Below are 22,323 nucleotides of genomic sequence, written 5' to 3'. Positions count from 1 at the left end.
TCGGTTACATATTTTTGAGGGGTTTCTTTCACGCGCCAACCCAAAGCTGGTGAATTCATAGGTCGGTCACTTAAAACGAAATTTTTACAGAAGCAAATGTGGTTAGACCTTTCCTCCTGTTTATGTGGATAAAGATATGTTTAAAGAAGCACCCACAGCAATGAACATATTTGTATTTTGATATTTAATACAGTGTAATAATGTCAGTAAATCAACAAAAATGGCGTCAGAAAAATGGGAACAGGCTCGGTACATATATTGGAAGCTACTGTTCATTTACATGATACATTTATTATGCATGATTTGTTGAAAAGTCACTTTGTGAAACGATAAAGGTTCATTCCTGTGCAATTGTTGTTATTTTGTTTGTGTTTGAGACCCCCCAAAATGAAGTTGAAAACAGCCTTACGTACGCATCGAATGTTGTCACGCTCACTTAGATTTTTCCGACCTCTGTAACCATATGAATTTCTTTATTATCACTAATTTTTTTACGATCAAGTCAACAAGTGCAGCTTGAAGATGCAGAAAATGCATTCATTCAACCGAGGGCACACTTTGGACGAATTTGATGTCTCAGAGAGTGTTTTGTGTCACACGTGATGGCTTCGTAACGGCCGTTTTCAATTCACCTGAATGAAAGCATACATTTTCATGTTTGCACCTTTGTTAATCACCCAGCCATACAGATGCGTGACGTTTTTTTTCACAATTTGTCGTGAATAATGACGTAATTCATGAAAAAACAAGGTGTAGTTGACATGTTGGACCGCTACGTTCGTAACGCCCTCTGCTACCGGCGAGATGCAGACCCCGATTACTTGAACTCCTGGGAATCTCACATGACAAGGTTGGTATTATTTTGTCGCTCATTCATTTATAAGTATGTTTGTAAAAAAAAATTGAAATTAAAATCACGCAAGTGTCAATTCCATGAGGTTCTTCAGCCCCACCGGGTTTTGCTTGTCAGTCCTGTCATCTCATGAAGTGAGCGTAACGGCATCTTCGGAATCTTGCGATTTAAAATAAAACCTTTTATTAAAACAAAGGTGTATGCTCACTTAGATTGCTCACTTATGACATTGTATTGCATTCTCAAAAGCGAATATTATGAATCTGATGCTTTATCCAGTGACCAAGTTGTGTGCGCACCAGTGACAACAAGAGACGTGTTGTGAATGATGTCTCCGGTAGAAGGCTAATTATCCACAGGACAATTCCCCCTTGTACATCTGCACTCTGAACAATTGCCCCGATGACAATTGCCCCCCAGACAAATGCCCCAATCGATGGGCGGACAGTTGCCCCCCCCTCCCCCCCCCGGACAACTGCCCCCCGAATACCCCCTCCCTCCCCAGAATCGTATGTGTGTGTGTTTGTTTGCGTGTTTGTGTTTGTGTGGGTGTGTGTGTATGTGTGAGTGTATGTGCGTGCGTGCGTGCGTGCGTGTGTGCGTGCGTGCGTGCGTGTGAGTGTATGTGTGTGCGTCTGTGTTTGTTTCTGTGTTTGTTTTTCTGTGTGTGTTTTTCTGTGTGTGTGAGTGTGTGTAAGTGCGTGTGCATGTGAGTACGTGTGTGTGTGTGTGTGTGTGTGTGTGTGTGTGTGTGTGTGTATGTGTATGTGTGTCTTGTTGTCCCTGTGTGTCTATATATGTGTCTGTTTGCACGTGCGTGCGTGAAATGTTAACGCGTGCATGCGTGTGTTTTCGAAATGTGTATCTGTGTGCGTGCGTATAGAGTTGCAAGTTAATTTGTTTATATATTTGGACAGTAATAATACAATCCAAAGATTGATATTATAAACTTTATATTGCAGGTATTGGACAGAAAGCCTGGTGAGGTGCACTTTGTTTCCATGAGTGGCAGATAAAACACATATGGACAGCACTTGCAGTATTAGTTGCCTTTTGCTTTAAGCTTTATTGTTGTATATCCGGCACATTATGTTGTCAGTTGTTCTTTCGGATTTTTCAAAGTATGGTGTTTGTTTTTGCATGATCTGAATATTGTTGATCACAATAAAATGTATATAATTATACATTTTCTGGTGTTTATTTAAATTATATGTGTGATTGTCAAATACGTATTCAACACCTCGTCAAATTCAAGGTTGTTACAACGTTTTCACATTTACGCAGGATCTCTCTCTCTCTCTCTCTCTCTCTCTCTCTCTCTCTCTCTCTCTCTCTCTCTCTCTCTCTCTCTCTCTCTCTCTCTCTCTCTCTCTCTCTCTCTCTCTCTCTCTCTCTTATTCCCCTTTTTCTGTCCACAAACCTTTTCTGTCACCAATATAAATGTGTGTACAGGTATATTGTATACATGTACGTGCCAAGGTATATTTGTAAAAAAAAAAATTATTAAAAAAATTATTACAAAATTATTATTTTTTTGTATTTTTTTTCTTTCTTTCTTTTTAAACAACTCCTTATACATGCTTGTCAAGCTATAATTAGTATAACATATAATCATTCAATATGACTGCATTATTAACACATTTGTGTCACGATGATGCGCACGTAATGAGACGGGTATACCCCCCTATCAGATACCTGTATTTTGTAAGGAAACGTATTTCTTGCTTTTTCCTTTCTTGCAAACTGTCATTCTGATAACAAAGAACCTTTGAATCAATAATTCAACTCAAATTAGTCAAGTTTTATTTTTGGGCCTTATTCCCACGTTTGTTAACCAGTTTTGGAGAATGACTCACGTGCAAGTGCATTTTGCGAAAAAGCCGCCATTCCCAATGCTGTCTCTCATTCTAGGCGTCCGGAGACGCCTAGTAATTGGGATCAAGTAAGCGCTTGCCTATGGACAGGATAACTCTGCGGTTGCCTATGGGACACTGCCACATTTACGTCTTGAGTTACTGCCCTTACTTTTTTTTGGTTTTTTTTTGGACAAAATTGTTCAACAAAAACATCGTAGGTCGAACTGTGCAGGGTCAACCGCAACAAACTCTAACCATTCATACTTTGAAGGATTTGAGTGACTTATATACCGACATTTTTACTTCTTAGTTTTAGCACAGGTGTAGGAAAAAATCATGAACCAAAATGTTATTTATTTTTTAATTTAACATTTGTTTTACAAATGTGACCATGGTCTTTCAAACATACAGTAACATTAAACATTGTTATGTTAAAAAAAAGAAAAAAAGAAAAAAAGCTTTTGTGCACAAATCAGAAAATACATTGTACATTTTACCTACAGGCCAAACAGTGTCCGTGGCGGCAAAGGACCTATATTTTTAGATCAGTCACTGTGGCAATTTGTCAAGAACAGGCGCTTGCATTTGGATGTGTCCACTGATAGTAGGTTTGGTTGTGATCAATCAGAATGATGAGGAATAAAAAATGTATGACAGTTTGTTATGATGACATGTAATTCACATATGCTGAAATGTAATATTATACATGATATAATATTATTATGGCTGTTGCCATGACCATGAACCCCAAGAAAGGTTTAATGTTATGTAAAATCAAAATACCAAAATCAAGCACCTATTTATCTGGTCTACGGCGTGTGTGTTCTGCTCTCTCTTGGCACACAGCCACAGGTCAAAGCAGAGGTTAACTTGAGTGCGCGTGTACCTAGCGGGTGATTTCTATTGGGGCCTTTTTCAGCAGACCGCGCGCTGAGTTATTTCGAGTTACTCCCCTTGGGTACGGGCAAACTCGCCGAGTGTCGAAGCCACGCTGCAAACTGAGGAGTAGATTGTGTGTGTGTGTGTGTGTGTGTGAAGTAAAGGGGATGGTTTGCGTCCTGATATTAATCAAGAATAAATTTTTTGGGGAACAAAAATGTGATGTATAGCTCCCAACAGTAACAACAACAGCAACAACATTATGAAACAAAAGCAAGACGAAAACGCAGTGAAACACATCAAAACCAACAGCTAACTTCGAGTTTAAGTCACTGCAATAACTTGTCATAATTCCAGACGTTATCTGGTGTTTTGCTCACTGCGACAACTTGTTTAACACGATGTGAATAGCCCTCCGTAATCCCAGCGAAAACGTCCAAAACGCAGACACCAAAACTCGATGTTTTACCGTGTTATGCATAATACTAACATGAGGGCCCCAAAGGGGGGGTATCATCACGATCACGGGAAGGGAAATTTTAGCTTTCACGATCACAGTTACCTTGATTTTTGTTTTCACGATCACAAACACTTTAACGAATAGAGGATCATAGAGTGATACAGCTGTGAAAAATGTACGTTGAAAATAAAATGCTTTGAAATAATGCCCATCACGATCACGAAAACAAATGACGATCACGATCACGAGACTTGATTTTTTTGTCATCACGGATCACGGACAAAGTCCCATCACGATCATAGAAATTGAAATTTCGGCAATCACGGTCACAGAAAGGTCAAAAAACGCCAATCACGATCACGATTTTAAACCCTTTGGGGCCCTCTAACATCTCAGGAATTTTATTGCGTTACGGCAGTTTTTCTAATGTGACATGAATCGCATAGGTATAATGCCACACAATTCAGTTGATTAACGTGATGTTTGATGTTATATGCCAAGTTAAAGTGCCAAAAAAACGAGACTTTTCGCCCTGTGGCAGAAGTGGAAAAGTTTTTCGTCTACACCGCGGAGGTAAAACCGACACAGAGGCAGACAACCTACCTGCACACTTCCTGTATAAACTGTGGATAATCGTCAGCGAAGGTGGGGGACATTCTGCTGGAATTTTGCCAGTGTCCGGGGGGGGGGGGGGGGGGTTAAGTACTTACATTTCACAACTTAGGCATGTTATTGTTATTGTTAGTATTGTTACTCCTCACTGAAACCAAGTAAAGCAGGCTGTTCACCCTCAATAATGCTTTTACTGTATTAGTACTGTCACAGTATGTTTGCATGCAAATATTAGTAAGCTTCCATGAAATATTGAATATATATATAATTTATATCCATTTCACAGCACTAGGATGGGATGTCTGGCACTTTGAATCACTAACAGAAGCACTGCCTCTTCCATACCCATCTCCTTTTTGAAAAGAGTATACCTATGGACCAGTGAATGGTTACATTTTAATGATCATATGGGTTGCTCTGATTTTATTCAGGATCAGGTACGTTTGTTTTTTTAACCACACAAACACTTAGACAACAATTATCAGAGTATGAGTTTTTCCGCGTGTTGATTTTTATTTAAATCCAAGTCACAGCTTCTGTTTTATGATGAGTGATGTAGTTTGAAACACTTGGACAACAATTATCAGAGTATGAGTTTTTCCACTTTTTGATTTTCATTTAAATCCAAGTCACAGCTTCTGTTTTATGATGAGTGATGTAGTTTGAAGTGTTGGTATTAAATGTTCACTGACAGTCATTCTGTGCTGGTATTCCCATTTTCACCTGCAGGGTTATGAAATATATGGGGAGAAACTTGGTCAGTAAAATCATCTTCAAGCGTGAACTGATAATTGTCTCTGTTTAAAATTACAATGTATTTCGTGAACACACCTTGAGAATGACCCTTGCGTGATTTAAAACTGCCTGCTGTGAATACTGTTGTCATACTATGAACTTTCTTTTGAGAAAAACAAAAAGAATGAAAAGCTTTTAACTAGCTTGTGAATGAGCCTCTTACTTCCATGTGGGGCTATAGCTGCTTTGAACTATTTTTATGCCTGAAAAGGATAGTGATGGAAATTACTAGTTTAATGTCAGGTGTGACATATAATATTGATTGAACTATTTTTTTTATTAATCTGCAATTTTGTTACAACCTACTTTGTTTATTTGGTGACAAGCTAGTGGGAGGCACTTTTTAGACTTTTAAAATGTCAGGTATGGGAATTGTTAGCAAAGTTTCACATTTTCTGCAGTTGAATCCATATCTCCACAACAACAAAATGTATGGTCTTATGAACAAAAACACATACTTTCTGTGCTTGTTCGAAGGTAAAGACATATTTCTTTGTGTTTGTTAAAAGAAAAACCTCTTAATTTTGTCTGTTGTGAAGGAAAAGTTTACATGGTTTCGTCACCCAACTTACAAAATTTGTCCCACAAAATGTTAGGTTTTTTTGTCCACTTTTTTTCCTTCAGTTGCCATGTCTAAAATGTACACATTACGTAAAATACTCCATGTCAAAATCCAAATGTTTAAGGCAATGTGACAATTATTTTAAAATATCATTACACTATTCCTATAGCTTTGCCCAAATATAATGCAAGTAGGGGAGGTAATTGTTGATCCATATATTCATATTAACTTTTTACGCATATATATGGACGTAACTCCTTAACTTGCATTATTTTTGTGCAAGAGGATGCATCTCAAGATAGTTGATATTTTCTTATTCCCAAAAATAACAACAATTCTGTCCAAGCAGATTTGTTTTTAATTTTTATTTACAGAGGACCATTGTCGAATGTATATGGTTACTGTTGAATGAACATTTGAAATTGATTGGCTGATTACTGGGTTTTTTTATTTTTATTTTTTTTTTTTACTACAGTATGAAGTTATTATATCTATTTTCTTTCATCGCAAATAAACATCTTCCTTTCTGCATACGTTTCACACCTCATTCACGTATACAACTAAATTCCATACCAAATCATCTTGCATTTTGTTCACCTCTTTCTACATTTCTCTAAACATTTTTATTTCAGTAGTCAAACACCTTTTCTTCCTATGTGGATGTTCTGTGATCAATGGATGGCGCAGACTAACATGAACATGTGCTAGAAAAATAATGTAAAATGTTTAAATGTAATCTAATGTCAGTTGTGGGCAAACACTTAACCAAAGTTAAAACGTGACCTCAAAAATGGGGTAATATGCAAAAACTTAAAAAATATATCAATATGTGATGTCATGTTAAAGCTGTCTGCAAGCAGATTTCTACACCTTCTCGTGTCATGGCCTATCCGATTCCTTATATCTCAAAGTGTCTTCCACTTAATTTTCAGTCATTTGGCTGCAATCAAAGGAAACAACAAAAGCAACGAAAAAGTTTTTATTTTACTGCGTTTTAGTGAAACATGCAGCCAATAAACACATATTCACTTGCAAAATTATACAACAAACTGTATCAATACATGTTTGTCACATTGCATTCCAAAAAAATTATCTACGATACCAAACCTAGAAAATAAACTGTACTTACATGTATGCGCGTCTATCTAATCGCACCTGGGATAACTGCAGTGAGTCGTCAAAAATAGTGTTTTTTTCTGTGGGTTTTTGAAAGCGGACAAACACTCAAGTCCTTAATGGCTCAAAACCGTAGGACTTTTAATATTAATTTTAACGTGGGTTTTTTTTTCAAATAATGCAATAACAGCACACACATTTGCTTGCAGAATTAAACAACAAATTTCACTGATACATGTTAGTCATTTTGCATCCAAAAAGAATGATCTACGACTCCAAACTTTGAAATATAAACTGCACTTATATTAAAATATTCTGTCAACACGTACTTCAGTTTAAGGCCTAAGTACTTAAGCATTTAGGGTCGAATCTACTTCCGCTATATTCGAAAGGGTGTGCTTGCCAGCTTCTTTAATGCAAAAAATTGAAAATATTATTCATGACGTTGCATTAAAAAAAAAAAAGCTTTCAGATCTTAGAATGTCATTTCATGTTTAGACAAAAACTTCAAATTGTTAAAACATGTCATTTGGGGGGGGGGGGGGGGTAAAAACTTAAAAAATACTGAAATTTCATGTTGCAAATGCCTTAGTGGGCAAAAACTAAAAAATGTTTAGGTGTGACTTTATTTAGGCACATTTCAACTCGCTTCTCATCAAGGATAGCAAAAATGTGATTCAAAAATTTTCTTATTTGTATATTACACTATTTTTTTCCGATCAAATTAATTATTACAAAAATTGTCTAAAGTGACAAACTATGAAAATCATGCATTTAAAAAAAAAACAAAGCTTTTAGAGCTTTCTGATGTCGCTGTAACACTTTAAAGCTGCCAGCATGCAGATTTCTACACCTTCTCGTATGATGGCCTATCCAATTCCTTATATCTCAAAGTGTCTTCCACTATATTTTCAGCCCCGAAGAGCAAGTCGTTTGGCTGCAATCAAAGCAAACAATAAAAGCAACGAAAAAGTGTTTATTTTACAACGTTTTTGTCAAACATGCAGCCAATAAACAAATATTCACTTGCAAAATTATACAACAAACTGTATCAATACCTGTTTTTCACATTGCATTCAAAAAAAATTATCTACGATACCAAACCTAGAAAATAAACTGTACTTACATGTATGAGCGTCTATCTAACCGCACGTGGGATAACTCTGTAGCAGAGCGTATATTGCACGCTCTGCTCCGCAGTGAGTAGTCGAAAATAGTGTTTTTTTCTGTGCGTTTTTTGTAAATAATCCAAAAAGAATGATCTACGACTCCAAACTTTGAAAATAAACTGCACTTATATCAGAGACATCTCTGCTTACATTAAAATATTCTATCAACCCGTACTTAAGTTTAAGGCCTAAGTACTTAAGCATTTAGGGTCGAAACTACTTCCGCTATATTCGAAAGGGTGTGCTTGCCAGCTTCTTTAACAAAAATATTCATTTTGTCAAAATAACATGGACGCCTGTTCATTTTGAATGAACATTTTTCTTGTTTTTAGTTGTATTTTGTTTATTCGCGTTCGTATTTTTTTCCCTGTTGTTTCACTCTTGAAGATTTTGCCTTCGGGGATGTGTGAAATATTTCACGCAGAAGAACGTGAACTCTCAGAAGACAGAAGAATTTTAGTTTTGTGAGATCAGTTTCCACATTCTCCTATCAGCAAACTAGAGCCCTTTATGTCATTGAACGCTTCCGCAGCTCTTCCCGAATGATGTTATCCTCCAAAGGCTTCTCACATTGTTCAAGGTTTCAAAAGGCCTGGCAACAACAGAGGAGATATTACTTCGTGGTTGATGTCAACACACAGTGACACTGACAGAAGGCGTACAAGAGAACAGCTTGATATCTCTTGCATGCACTGGGTGCTGCCGCCACTTTGCATAAAGAAATGGTTGTTTTTAAATTGCCAAACTGAAGTCAGTGTTTATTTTCCCCCTCTCCCTCTTTCAAAACCCAGTGTTCTCTTCTCTCTTCCCTCATCCTCCCCCCTCCCCCCTCCCCCCCCCCTCTCTCTCTCTCTCTCTCTCTCTCTCTCTCTCTCTCTCTCTCTCTCTCTCTCTCTCTCTCTCTCTCTTTGTGTATGTCTTTTCTCAAATAATTTTCAAACTTTGAATATAAAAAAGAAAAAGAAAAACTCGAATGCCCAGACACATAAATATATCTGTCGTTTTTGTCAGTGTCTGATTCTACAGCTCAGAAGTTTAGAATGAATCACTCACTCACACACTCATTGATATAGCTCGCCGTGTGAATGACCAAGGTTTTGCTTCTGACGTGGACAATGAAACATTGCTAACACCAAATAGCAACACTACGAAAAAACACAGAGACGTTTCTGACATTCAAAAGCGTGAGGCGATTTTTAGCTGAAAGTCGCGGAACAAGGTTGAGTCTCAGTTATGTTATATGAAGTCTTATATCGCGCGCGTATCTCCAGACTCGGACTCAAGGCGCAGGGATCTATTTATGCCGTGTGAGATGGAATTTTTTACACAATACATCACGCATTCACATCGACCAGCAGATCGCAGCCATTTCGGCGCATATCCTACTTTTCACGGCCTATTATTCCAAGTCACACGGGTATTTTGGTGTACATTTTTTATCTATGCCAATACAATTTTGCCAGGAAAGACCCTTTTGTCAATCGTGGGATCTTTAACGTGCACACCCCAATGTAGTGTACACGAAGGGACCTCGGTTTTTCGTCTCATCCGAAAGACTAGCACTTGAACCCACCACCTAGGTTAGGAAAGGGGGGAGAAAATTGCTAACGCCCTGACCCAGGGTCGAACTCGCAACCTCTCGCTTCCGAGTGCAAGTGCGTTACCACTCGGCCACCCAGTCTCAGTGGCGAAGCTAGACGGATTTTGCAGCGTCAAAAATGACAAAAGTATTTTCAGACTCGTCTGAAGTTTAAGAAAAATGTGAAAAAAGCTTTTGCTTAAATGTTTGAAGTGACCTTCAGCTAAAAGTCGAAGACAACCTGTAAGCTCATCCCTCAGTAGATATCGACTGATGATAAAGCTAGACGCATATTCATGAAATATGAAAACATTGTTTTCAAGCTTGTCTAATATGAAAACACACAACATAAGAAGTAACCTTTAGCTGAAAAGCTGCAACAAGTTGAAGCTTGTCCCTTAGCAGATCTCGATTAGGAACCCAGACGTAAGTGCTGGACACATACGTGTGTGCCAAGTTATTATCAAAACCGTCTTATTTTTGAAAACGTGTCAAAGGACCTTTAGCACTCAAACAGTTGCGACAAGTGGGAGTTAATTTCTTACTAGGTATTGATGGCGAAACTAGATTGACGTGCATGCCAAACACGAATAAACCAACAGCATTTCCAGACTCGTCTGATATGTTTAAAAAAAAGGTGAGATACGAGTTTTTGCTGAAAAGTGTAAAGTGACATTCAGCTAAAAGTGGCATAAAGTTGGAATTTAGCTAACCTTTTGGCGCATGGCGCATGTAGACGTAGCCTACTGCCCTTGAATTGAATATGCCGACATTACTTTCAACTCGTCTGATATGTTTAACAAAAAACGCGAAAGAACACAAACAAGTTGAATCATGTGAGAGTCCCTCTCTTACTAGGTCTCGACAAAGAAGACAAATGTGAATACGCCAACATTCTTTTCAAACTAGTATGCTATTTTAAACAACATGTGTGAAGGAACCTTCAACAACAACAAAATATTTGTTAAAAAAACGTGCAAAAGCATTTCGCAAACAAACAACAACTGAAACCAGACACGCAAAAACACCCACGCACACAAAGACAAAAAGTGTGTGTGTGTGTGTGTGTGTGTGTGTGCGTGTGTGTGTGTGTGTGTGTGTGTGTGTGTGTGTGTGTGTGTGTGTGTGTGTGTGTGTGTGTGTGTGTGTGTGTGTGTGATAGAGACAAAGAGAGAAAGACATAGACAGACATAGACAGAGAGAGAGACAGAGAGAGAGAGAGAGAGAGAGAGACAGAGAGAGAGAGAGACAGAGAGACAGAGAGAGAGAGAGACAGAGAGAGAGAGAGAATGACAATGACAATTCTTTATTTAACGAGGGTAGTAGATTAAGCAGTGGTCTGCTTTTTTACATCCAGCCCTCGCCCTAAAGAGGGACTAACTACAAAAATGAAATAAAAATACAAGATAAAAAATAGAAAATAGAAAAACTAAAATTCTACATTTTAACAGAAAACTAAAGTGAAAACACATTATACATATGTACACAAAATTCATTGCATTGAGGTAAATTGCGAGTTAATTGATGTGAATTAAGTGGTATAGTGCAGCTTGCACTTTCTCAACATCATGCTCTAATCCATACATTACATTTTAAAGAAAATCAATCAAACAAGCAAGACATTGCTAAGATCATCAAGAGAGAGAGAGAGAGAGAGAGAGAGAGAGAGAGAGAGAGAGAGAGAGAGAGAGAGAGAGAGAGAGAGAGAGAGAGAGAGAGAGAGAGAGAGAGAGAGAGAGACATTTACAGAGCCCGACACATAGAGAAGTTTTCAAAAAGTTTGAAAAAAATTTCAACCCTCAGAGGGTCTAGATGACCAAGTGTAGAATCGTGTTTACCCATCTCGGGAGATGACACTGGAACTGGCGTATGATGGATGCTGCGCCATGCTGCACATGTTGTGCGTTCAAGGCACAATATTTTGTGACTTTAGGAGCAGAACTGGAGCACCTTGGGGTGAGGAGATTGAACGCAAACATAGCGATGCATAGATGTGCTTGCTGCATCGTGTCATTTCATTTTAGTTGCGAAATGTTTCGGAGATTTGAGTTTTTTTTAAAGTTTTATTTTGGAGACGCAAACGTTCTGTGATGTCTGTTTCCGTAGTTATTTTATATGAAAGCATGTCAGTGATATGATTTTGCTACATTTTGTATTTTTATTTTTGGTTCCAGTGCTAGCTCCTGCTTCCTAAACCCCCTCCCCCTCCCCGACCCCCGACCCCCCTCCCTCAGCGCACAAATCGGGGGCTTCGTCACCGCTGAGGATCTGAAACACAAACAGATCATTGATAATGCATTGGTTGCGTGGTTTTTTTTTTAAATGATTATGAGAAAAGAGCTGACATAACATGAAATAATAGTCACCTTTAACATTGTTAACTATAATACGAGCTGAGGTTGTTCAGACAAAAACGCATCTCTTGTGCATGCAATCTCTGGAAAACAAATACAAGACCATGATTTAGGACAAGTGAAATCTTCAAGTTAAAATAAGTCTCGATTTCAAGTGAGGACCTATCGGGAACTCTTACCTGAAGGTAATTCGTACGCTGGTAGTACATGAATTGTATGAACAATGCAAACAGGGGGAAAAAGAACGAAAGACAGACTGACTGACAGACAGACAGATAGACAGGCAGACAGACAGACAGACAGACAAACATACAAGCAGGCAGGCAGACAGACAGACAGACACACAAACACACAGACAGACAGACAGACACAAACAAACAAACAAACAAGCAAACGAACGAACAAACAAACAAACAAAAACACAAACAAAAAAAACAAACAAAGAGAAGTACAGAAAGAAAGACAGACAGACAGACAGACAGACAAACAGACAGACAGACAGACAGACAGACAGACAGACAGACAGACAGAAAGAAAGAAAGAAAGAAAGAAAGAAAGAAAGAAAGAAAGAAAGAAAGAAAGAAAGAAAGAAAGAAAGAAAAGAAAAGTAAAGAACAGAAAAGGAAAAGAAAGAAAAGGACAGAAAGTAAGAATGAATAAAAGAAAGAGATAGAGAAAACAAGAAAGAAAGAAAGAAGAAAGTAGATATTCAGGTGAATAAATCAATATAACTTTAAGTAGATAAAATAATAAATGAAGGCAAAAATACCTAGATTTTGATTGTGTATGCATACGTTACTCTCTGCCCACTTATCTATCATAGTTTTCACTTTTTTTTTCTTTTCAGGATTCACGTATCGACACATACCAACGACTATTCGCTTATATGAAAGAACACCCAGAGGATATGATGAACTCCTACGAAGAAGGAATCAAACGTACGTTGGAGGGAAACTATGCGTTCTTCATGGAAAGTACCATGATAGACTACCAGGTGCAAAGAAACTGTGAACTTATGCAAGTGGGTGGCCTGCTGGATTCGAAAGGATATGGCATTGGAACGCCAATGAGTAAGTATCGTGTGGAAAACGAGCGGTGTTGATGGTGGTGGTTGTTGTGGTGGCGGAGGTAAAGTGTTTGTGTGTGTGTGTGTGTGTGTGTGTGTGGGGGGGTGGTGGTGGTTTATGGGGTTGAGGTGAGTGTTTGTAGGATTGTGTGTGTGCGTGTGTTTGTGTGTGTTTGTGTGTGTGTATGTTTGTGTGTGTGTGTGTTTGTGTGTGTGTGTTTGTGTGTGTGTATGTGTGTGTGTGTGTGTGTGTGTGTGTGTGTTTGGCTGTGGGAATGCCTGTCTGTGTATGTGGCGTACAACGGCGTGTGAGTGTTGTGAGGTGTAAAATGAGGTTTGTGTATACTTTTGCTTCTGTCTCTGTGTATGTGCTTCTTTATACTAAGCGTTTGTGTGTTCTTCTACCTGTTTGCGCCTTGGTGTGTTTACTTCTGTGCTAGTAACGTATCTCTGCCGGCTCTGCTTGAAATAATACACGACGTTTCAGTCTTTTCGAAGAGAAATTCAATGCACTTGTCTTTCACTTTATGAATTTTAATACCGTATGATTTCCTTCGACACTATACTTTCAAAATGATTTCAACGGAATTCCATAACTCGTAGTATCTTGTGTCGTACTCTAGTAAACTTTGTAGAGTGTCTCGTGTGGCCAAATCCTGTTGTGAATTTAACCGAAGGAAACGAGTTTTGGACAGTGGAGATCATATCGTTTATTGCGATTTATTTCGAAGGGCAGTTTACTTAGTTGATCAGTCGCATCTAAGAAAACTCCCGATTTGTTTCTTCTAAAACCACCACCACCACAACAACAGACTAGATCGTATGACAGATTGTCAGAAAGCCCTCGAGCGATCAATAAAGACAATAGTTTATAGCTAATTCAGTTAGAAAGGTGGATACTGCACCGCTTCAATCAAAGATCGATCGAGGTTGTTGGGAAGGGAGAAGCCGATTCGGGGTGTGTGTGTGTGTGTGTGTGTGTGTGTGTGTGTGTGTGTGTGTGTGTGTGTGTGTGTGTGTGTGTGTGTGTGTGTGTGTGTGTGTGTGTGTTAGTTAATTAGTTAGTTAACTGTTGCTTAATGGGTCCAGCGGACCATTTAGGCCAAATCAGGACCCCACAAGTTTAGCATTGCTCAAATTTAAGTTAAACCAATTTTAAAAAACAAAGTGTGTGTGTGTGTGTGTGTGTGTATGTGTGTGTGTGTGTGTGTGTGTGTGTGTGTGTGTATGTGTGTGTGTGTATGTGTGTGTGTGTGTGTGTGTGTGTGTATGTATGTGTGTGTGTGTGTGTGTGTGTGTGTATGTGTGTGTGTATGTGTGTGTACGTGTGTGTGTGTGTGTATGTGTGTGTGTGTATGTGTGTGTGTGTGTGTGTGTGTGTGTGTGTGTGTGTGTGTGTGTGTGTGTGTGGTGTGTCCATGGTGTAGTGTACATTTCTTTAAAACAATATCCATGTGTTTTTAATTCCACCGTGCACACCTTAAATCAGAGAAAGAAAAAAGGAAAAAAAGTGACAGAAGGGGGCCTTTTTAAGGGAGATAACATTTTGAAAACGACCCACAAACAAATTTCATCTCTTCCCGTCACAGCGATCGATTTGGCTGATTTGTCGGGCTGGGAGAGAGCGATACAGTGAGAGAGAGAAAATAGAGGGGAAAGGACTGGCGGAATTCACACAGGCTCGAGCTGCTAAAACTAATTTGCACGGGGGAAAGTTGGGCAATTTTCCAATTTCCTGGGACACCACTACCACCACAACCGTTACCATTCCGAGACTCAAGCAACAGACAGTCGTTGGAGCATCTTCTTCCTTTCTTTTTTTCCGTTTTTTTAAAAAAAATTTTGCAAGACATGAGTTTGGCCTTTTTTTCCCCTTAGAAAAAATCTTTCTCTCGTTGCATTTTCCTTGGGTTTTTCTTTTCTCCTCCCTCTGTCACTGGATCTCTTGACAGTTTTATTTGGACAATTGAAAGAGGAAGAAACCAATTATTGGCCGAAGCGGCGTCCCAACGACACCTTTGCTGTAAGAAATCGTCTGCTGGATCGAAGGGGAGAAAACGGAAAGAAAAAGGAAATTTGAAAGGAGAGAGGCCGAAAAATGAGACACACGTTAAAAAAAAAAGTAGAAAAGAAGTCGCGTAAAGCGATATTAAAACAAGGAGTTAATCTGTCGGCCTAAAAGGATATTAAATGAACACATTGGATTTTTTTTCACTGAGATTTGCGAGTCCTGGGCTGGCCGAAACCCTTCCACCAAGGCCGCGCAATCTCGGTAAAATGACTGTGAAGCTAACTTGAGTAAAGCAGATTTTTGTTTGTTATTTAGCACATTTTTAGACCCCCCAAAAAACTTTCTATATTTCTGGGATTTTTGAAATAATAAGCAGAATAAAAACACGCTGTTGTCTGTTATCGCAATCCTAATTTGAGGTACAGTGGTAATTTGAGGCAAAAATCCATGTTTAAGCTTCAATCCTGACATCCCATAGTCCCAGTCCAGTCCGAGTCAAAGAATGTTTCGGCAAAATTGCATTTAATTCGGTAAAAACAAAAAAAAACAAAAAAAGCGCTCGACACAGTGCCGCTTCAACTTAAATCAAAGTTGGATACGACGTTTTGTTTTTGAGAATGGAGGAAGGGGGATAACTGAAGGTTGAGCGAGAAAAAGATAGACGGCTGGTGTATGGGGGAAAGGAAAAGACTCTCTCCCCCCCCTCCCCCCCCCTCCCCCCTTCCCCTCCCCCTTCCCCCTTAAATGACATGTTTGTCCTTCATGGTAACTTTATAAAGGACAATAACATTTTCCTCCCTCTCCGCTTCCCACGCATCTCCCTTGCCACTCAGCCTGGGCTGTGAATGCAATCACTATATTTTTCTAATCTTGAAAACAAGGCCATAGTAATTTTATTCCCCTTTATCACGGCATGTCTCAGTTTTGAAAATCAACGTCATCAAACGTATGGTTATAAGCGTTTCAAAAGAATTGCCCATGGTTGTCAACATCAAAGACGACAAAGCATATCGTAAATCAGCATAATTTGTAAGCTGCTGTTGTTATGGTGTCATCATCAATTCGCGTTTTTTGAAGCTGCTCTTTTAAATGTTGTCCAAGTTTTATAACATTTAACACTTTTTACATTTAGTCAAGTTTTGACGTCATATCCGGCTTTTTGTAAAAGTTTAGGCGGCACTGTCACACCCTCATTTTTCAATAAAATTGATTGAAATTTTGGCAAAGCAATCTTCGACGAAGGCCGGACTTTGGTATTGCATTTCAGGTTTGTGGCTTAAAAAGTAATTAATGAATTTGGTCATTAAAAATCGGAAACTTGTCATTACATTTTTTTTAAACGATCCAAAAACAATTTCATCTTATTCTTCGTCCTTTTCTGATTCCAAAAACATATGTATACATGTGTTATATTTGGATTACAAAAAAGCTCTGAAAATTAAAAATATTAAAATTATGATTAAAATGAATTGTCCAAAATCGATTTAGAAACAATTTCATCTTATTCCTTGTCGGTCCCCGATTCCAAAAACATATAGATATGATATGTTTGGATTAAAAACAAACTCAGTACGCTAAAAAGAATAGAGATACAGAAAAGCATGTTATCCTGCTCAGCGCAAACATTACCGCACTATTCTGGCTTGTCGATTTCACTGCCTTTGCCACGAGCGGTGGACTGACGAAACTACGAGTATGCGGTCTTGGTGAAAAAATGCAGTGCGTTCAGTTTCATTCTGTGAGTTCGACAGCTTGACTAAATGTTGTTATTTCGCCTTACGCGACTTGTTCTTTGCTTGTTTTGTGCGACAAACTCATGTCTGTGTGGCTGACTGTGTTTCTATCAATCTGTCTGCCTGTCCGTCCGTCCGTCCGTCCGTCCGTCCGTCCGTCCCGGCGTCCGTCCGTCCGTCCGTCCGTTACTCTCTCTCTCTCTCTCTCTCTCTCTCTCTCTCTCTCTCTCTCTCTCTCTCTCTCTCTCTCTCTCTCTCTCTCTCACTCCCTCCCTATTCCACCGGAATAAAATGTCCATGGCCATCCTGGAGCAGTTGAGGAACGGGAAAACCCACTGTTTGATTCATGTCATTCGGTAAGAGGTCTACAGTGTTCTCTATTATTAGCTTCTCATTGTCTCTATTTTCAACCTCTCAGATTCTCCTTACCGGGACAAACTGTCCATGGCTATCCTGGAGCTGCAGGAGAACGGGAAAATCCAGATGATCTACAACAAGTGGTGGAAGGACACGGGCACGTGCGTGCGCGAGGATGACGTCATGGGGTCAAAAGCCAGCGCCCTGGGGGTGGAGAACGTGGGGGGCATCTTCGTGGTGCTGATGGCGGGGCTGGCCCTTGCCGTCATCGTTGCCATCATCGAGTTCGTCTGGAGATCCAGAAAGAACGCTCGCGAGGACAAGGTGAGTCGCGTGTGTGTTCTACAGTCCAATATGCAATACCATACAATACAATACAATACAATACAATACAATACAATACAATACAATACAATACAATACAACACAATATGCAATACAATACAATACAATACAATATAATTATACTTTATTATTTCAAAAGAGAAATAACAACTGCAACTCATGTGCGCGAGAGTGTGAGTGTGTGTATGTGTGTGTGTGTGTGTGTGTGTGTGTGTGTGTGTGTGTGTGTGTGTGTGTGCGTGTGTGTGTGTGTGTGTGTGTGTGCTGTGTGGATGTGGCGGACGTGCCTGTCAGGAGTTTTTTGGGTGTTCTTACTTCGTATGTTTTATTGTTCTTATTTTTGTTTTTTAAGGTTGTTGTCATATGTTGTTTTGGTTGTTTAAAAAGCAGATGAACCACACTTTTCCATCCATTGTAATTAATTGTATGGACAATAAATTATCTTATGTCTTCTGTCTTATGTCTTAATGTGTCGAATAACATTAAAACACATCAATATAAACAACAGTTACACACACACACACACTCACTCACACACACACACTCACACTCACACGCACACACACACTCACAAACACACACACACACACACACACACACACACACACACACACACACACCCCCGCCGGCCACACGAAGCGGTCCATAACGACCGTGTACACACTGTGACTGACTAAAAGTACCCAATATTGACGGACTGTGTGATGGATGATATTCTGCTATGGTCTGTTGAGACAGTGATATCAAAATCGAGACCGGAGGTCGAGATTTTGATATCACTGTCGAAACAGACCAATAGCAGAAGATATCATCACACAGTCAGTCAATGTTAGATATATTGCTAATTATCTGGACATGTATTTACTGTAAAGAAATTACAAAAGTATTTGTCTCAGTTGTGGCTGTTCCATATCCCTCCCTCTGATTATTATTTCTTTTTGTTCACTCTTTTCTTGTACTTTTCAGTATTCTAAAATGTCTTTTCTTTCAAAAAGTCTTTAGTCACTTGCTCGACTAAATTCTGGGATAATTACATTTTCATATATATTTGTATGTTTTTAAATTTAGGCGTTTTTGTTTTTGAAGTGGGGAAGCAATTAAGAGGTCGTCGATATCAAAACTGATATCGACGGAAATGTCGTCGATATCAATTTTGCACTGAGCTCAGTTTTGCCCAATTGACCAATGAAAATCCACGTAACATATGAAATAGCAATATTGTTTGTGATAGTCAGGTGGTCCATGTATGGAAAGGTGAATTATATAGAAAAAACAATCTCGCAAGGGCTCCGTTTAGCTGGACGTTGTGGGCAGGTGGTCGTCATTGAGAGTTGATCGCAGGGCAGGTGGGACTGTACCTGTTTTGATGTCTTAGCCTGAGTCAAAAGCCTCTTGATTCCAAGGTGTGGGGGGGGGGGGGAGGCATTAAGGCCGCAACCACACTCTTCGAACTTAAACTTGGTCCAGGGAGATCATCGTCAACATTATCCATTATAATCCCGGATGACTCCGCCTCTGGGTCTTAACTCCGGCGTCACGGTTGTCTTGGTCTCCCCATCTTTCTCTTTTCTGTTAGGTTCCAGTCAAGGGCCTGAATGGTGTGGAATGATATCAAGTCTTACATGTTTATGAAAACTATAACCGTATCTGGCCATATCGCTTATAAAAAAAGAAAAACGACCTCAATAACATAGGGGCTTAGGAGCTTCAATTGTAAGACAATAGTGAGTAAGATGTGTACAACTGATTCTTGTCTTTAAATTGCTTGTCAAACCCAGAAAAGGAATTCATAGGGCCAGATGCATGCAGAATATATACAGTGACCAAATAATGCCTTTAAGCCTAGCTCATGGCTTGAATATTGACTGTTGTCTGCTTTTTAGAGTACGTACATCATAGTGTCGTTTTGTCTTATTGTTGAAAAGGTTGAGACGTCATCTTAATCGAGAATTACCGGCCATCTAATTACATTGACCCCTATACGTTACAAAACTAGAGAAATTCAACTTCCTTCGTTGGGTCCAAAGTCGTCTTGTTGCGAGAGGGAAGACTTGAAACTGTGAACTGTAAAAAGCATCGTGCCTGTTCTGATATACAAAGTGGAAGATGCAGGAAAAGGCAACATTGTTTTTACACACACATTGTCAATAAGAATCACTGAAAATGCTTAAACCTGTTAGCCCTGGCAGAAGTAGTGATAAAAACAATGTGTCATAACCTGGCAACTACAACAAAATCCCGCACAAGCTAACCTCTATGAAATTAATGTGAAGATAATTAACTTCTGCATTCTCTGATTCTTTGATGTCTGACGTTTTCACACTGATTTTGTCCACAGAGGTCGCTGTGCTCAGAGATGGCCCAGGAGCTTCGCTTCGCTGTACGCTGCATAGGCTCCTCCAAGAAACCGCGCTTCAAGCAGCACTGCTCCAAGTGCAAAAAGGGTTTCGACCACGGGGAAGGAACCCACGTGTGTGAGGTGCCCTTCACAGACTCTGCCAACGGTGTTATACAACTGCGTGAGGTCAAACGATCTCCATCCGCTTCCACCAGTAGACGTTTCGATGCTGAGTACACCAGGCCCAAAGACTTCAGTGGGGACTACCTCCACGTGGACTACAGTGACGGGGAGGCATGACCCGACCTTGTGACACCAGCGTTAAGTCTGTGATGTGTTGGTGCCTGTGATGTGTTGGTGCCTGTGATGAGGTTGGTGCGTGTGATCTGTTCGGTCACGTTGGGAGGAGATTCTCAAGTGACCTACAGTGCCAGGTAATATGGCCCAGCTTCTGACACCGCTTGCAGTCTGTAATGTGTTGGCATCTGTGATGCATGTGGGTCTGTGACCTGTTACAAGACCCCAGCGGTGAATATCTTCGGATGTTGTAGTCCAACTTGTGACACCGCTTACAGTGTCTCATATATATGTTTGGTGCCTGTGATGTCTTCGGGCCTGCGACATGTTCGATCAGGTTCAAGTTTGTCTACTCTCCATGGTCCGACCTCCTAAACAATAACACTTTCAAATTTGACAATCAAGAACTAAAGTGACACATGCCAGTGCATGAAGCTGTGTCAAACTTCAGAGGTTTTAGACCACTGGGTAAAGGTGGGTAATCTATAAAGCATCCCAACGCTTGTGCTCTTCATGCCAATGATTTACTTGGGTATCCATGAACAAGTTTGATAACAACAACAGCGATTACAGAACAGCATAGCTAACTGGCAAGTTTGGGTGCCAGAAATCCTTAAACTGCTAACACTACTACGAGATGCAAACGTCAGTGACCTCGAAGCTGAGCTTACACGACAACACGATTAACTCGACAATGAGGTTTAATGGTTTCTGACCTCAGATGAACTAACTCGAGTACGAGATGTACAACTCAGTGGCTCAAACTGAGTTAACACGACTACAAGATGTAAACGTCAGTGACTTCAAAGCTGAGCTTACACGAATACAGGATTTAAAAGTCTGTGACTTTGCCGACACAATCACAATAATTATGTAAATGGCAGGGATATCAAAGCTGAGCGAACACGACTACAAGATGTTAAGGTCAGTGGCCTGGTTACAAATTGTAAACATCAGTGACCTCAAACTGAGCTAACAGGACTACAAGATGACAAGATCAGTGACCTCAAAGATGAACTCACACGACTCACCTGATCTGGTCTTTTCTTACCATCGGGGCACGCCTTGAAGACCTTGCACCCAGGCTCCTCCACCGCTTTCAAGTATCTGACTCTCCCAGGGAGTCAGTACAAGATTCAACATCTGACCCTCAAATGAGCAGTTTCGTCTTATTGGGAGTACTTTCAAAAGCCTGCAATGCGCAGTGAAAGTTAGGCTGAAGAAATCTACAATGCTAGCCTCTGTGGATGTTTGCTTTAATGTTAATGCACAAGATGTGTGCTGGTGATAAAAGCTGTTTTGGTTTATATTTTCACCAGCCTAGCTTTTGAAACGCTTGATGTTTCAACACTTTTACAAGACAAACGTGTGACACGGAACTGAACTTATGTGTGTGGTGTCACAGCTACCTGTACACACACATCACCCACGAAACAGGCCGTCCTTATGTGTAGCAAAAATAATATAAATAAAATAGACAACGTTTTTTCTCCTTGTTATTGACGTGTTACTGTGTTTGTAAACATTTTGTTTATTCACTGAGTTGCGACATTCACAAAAGAGTGTGTTTTGAAGATAATATAACATATGGTATGACGTTGAAAGAATGAAATGAAGTACAACATGCCAGGAGTAGGATTCACTTGACTTTAAGTAAGCGCCGGTAATTAATTATTTTGTCATTACCAATATTATTATTATTATTATTATTATTATTATTATTATTATTATTATTATTATTATTATTATTATTATTATTATTATTATTTTTATTAGTATTACTATTATTATTATTATTGACTCATCTGAGCAGGAGAGTCCTTGTAATGAGTAGTGTAAGATCCATGTTTGGCCAGCCGTCCATAGATGAAAGACTTAACAGGACATTTTCTAAGATATTATTCAAGCTAGACATTTGAAACTTTGCTTAGGCCAAATACA

The 22,323-nt window shown here is 39.4% G+C and overlaps 1 protein-coding gene across 1 annotated transcript in view; it reads left to right on the top strand.

Annotated features, from left to right (window-relative positions):
* Nucleotides 1-22,106, top strand: part of LOC138960912 (glutamate receptor ionotropic, kainate 2-like) — a 102,549-nt gene extending 80,443 nt beyond the window's left edge. Inside the window, exons 14-16 of the mRNA XM_070332545.1 lie at nt 13,083-13,305; nt 17,464-17,726; nt 20,086-22,106. Coding sequence (XP_070188646.1) covers nt 13,083-13,305; nt 17,464-17,726; nt 20,086-20,385 — 786 coding nt within the window. The 3' untranslated portion in view covers nt 20,386-22,106. The remainder of the gene's footprint in view (nt 1-13,082; nt 13,306-17,463; nt 17,727-20,085) is intronic.
* The last annotated feature ends 217 nt before the right edge of the window (nt 22,107-22,323 follow it).

This window comes from Littorina saxatilis, linkage group LG3 (genome assembly GCF_037325665.1).
Source record: "Littorina saxatilis isolate snail1 linkage group LG3, US_GU_Lsax_2.0, whole genome shotgun sequence".
Lineage (NCBI taxonomy): Eukaryota > Metazoa > Mollusca > Gastropoda > Littorinimorpha > Littorinidae > Littorina > Littorina saxatilis.
The sequence above is the reverse complement of the archived record's forward strand: the minus strand, read 5'-3'. Positions and strand labels throughout refer to the sequence as shown.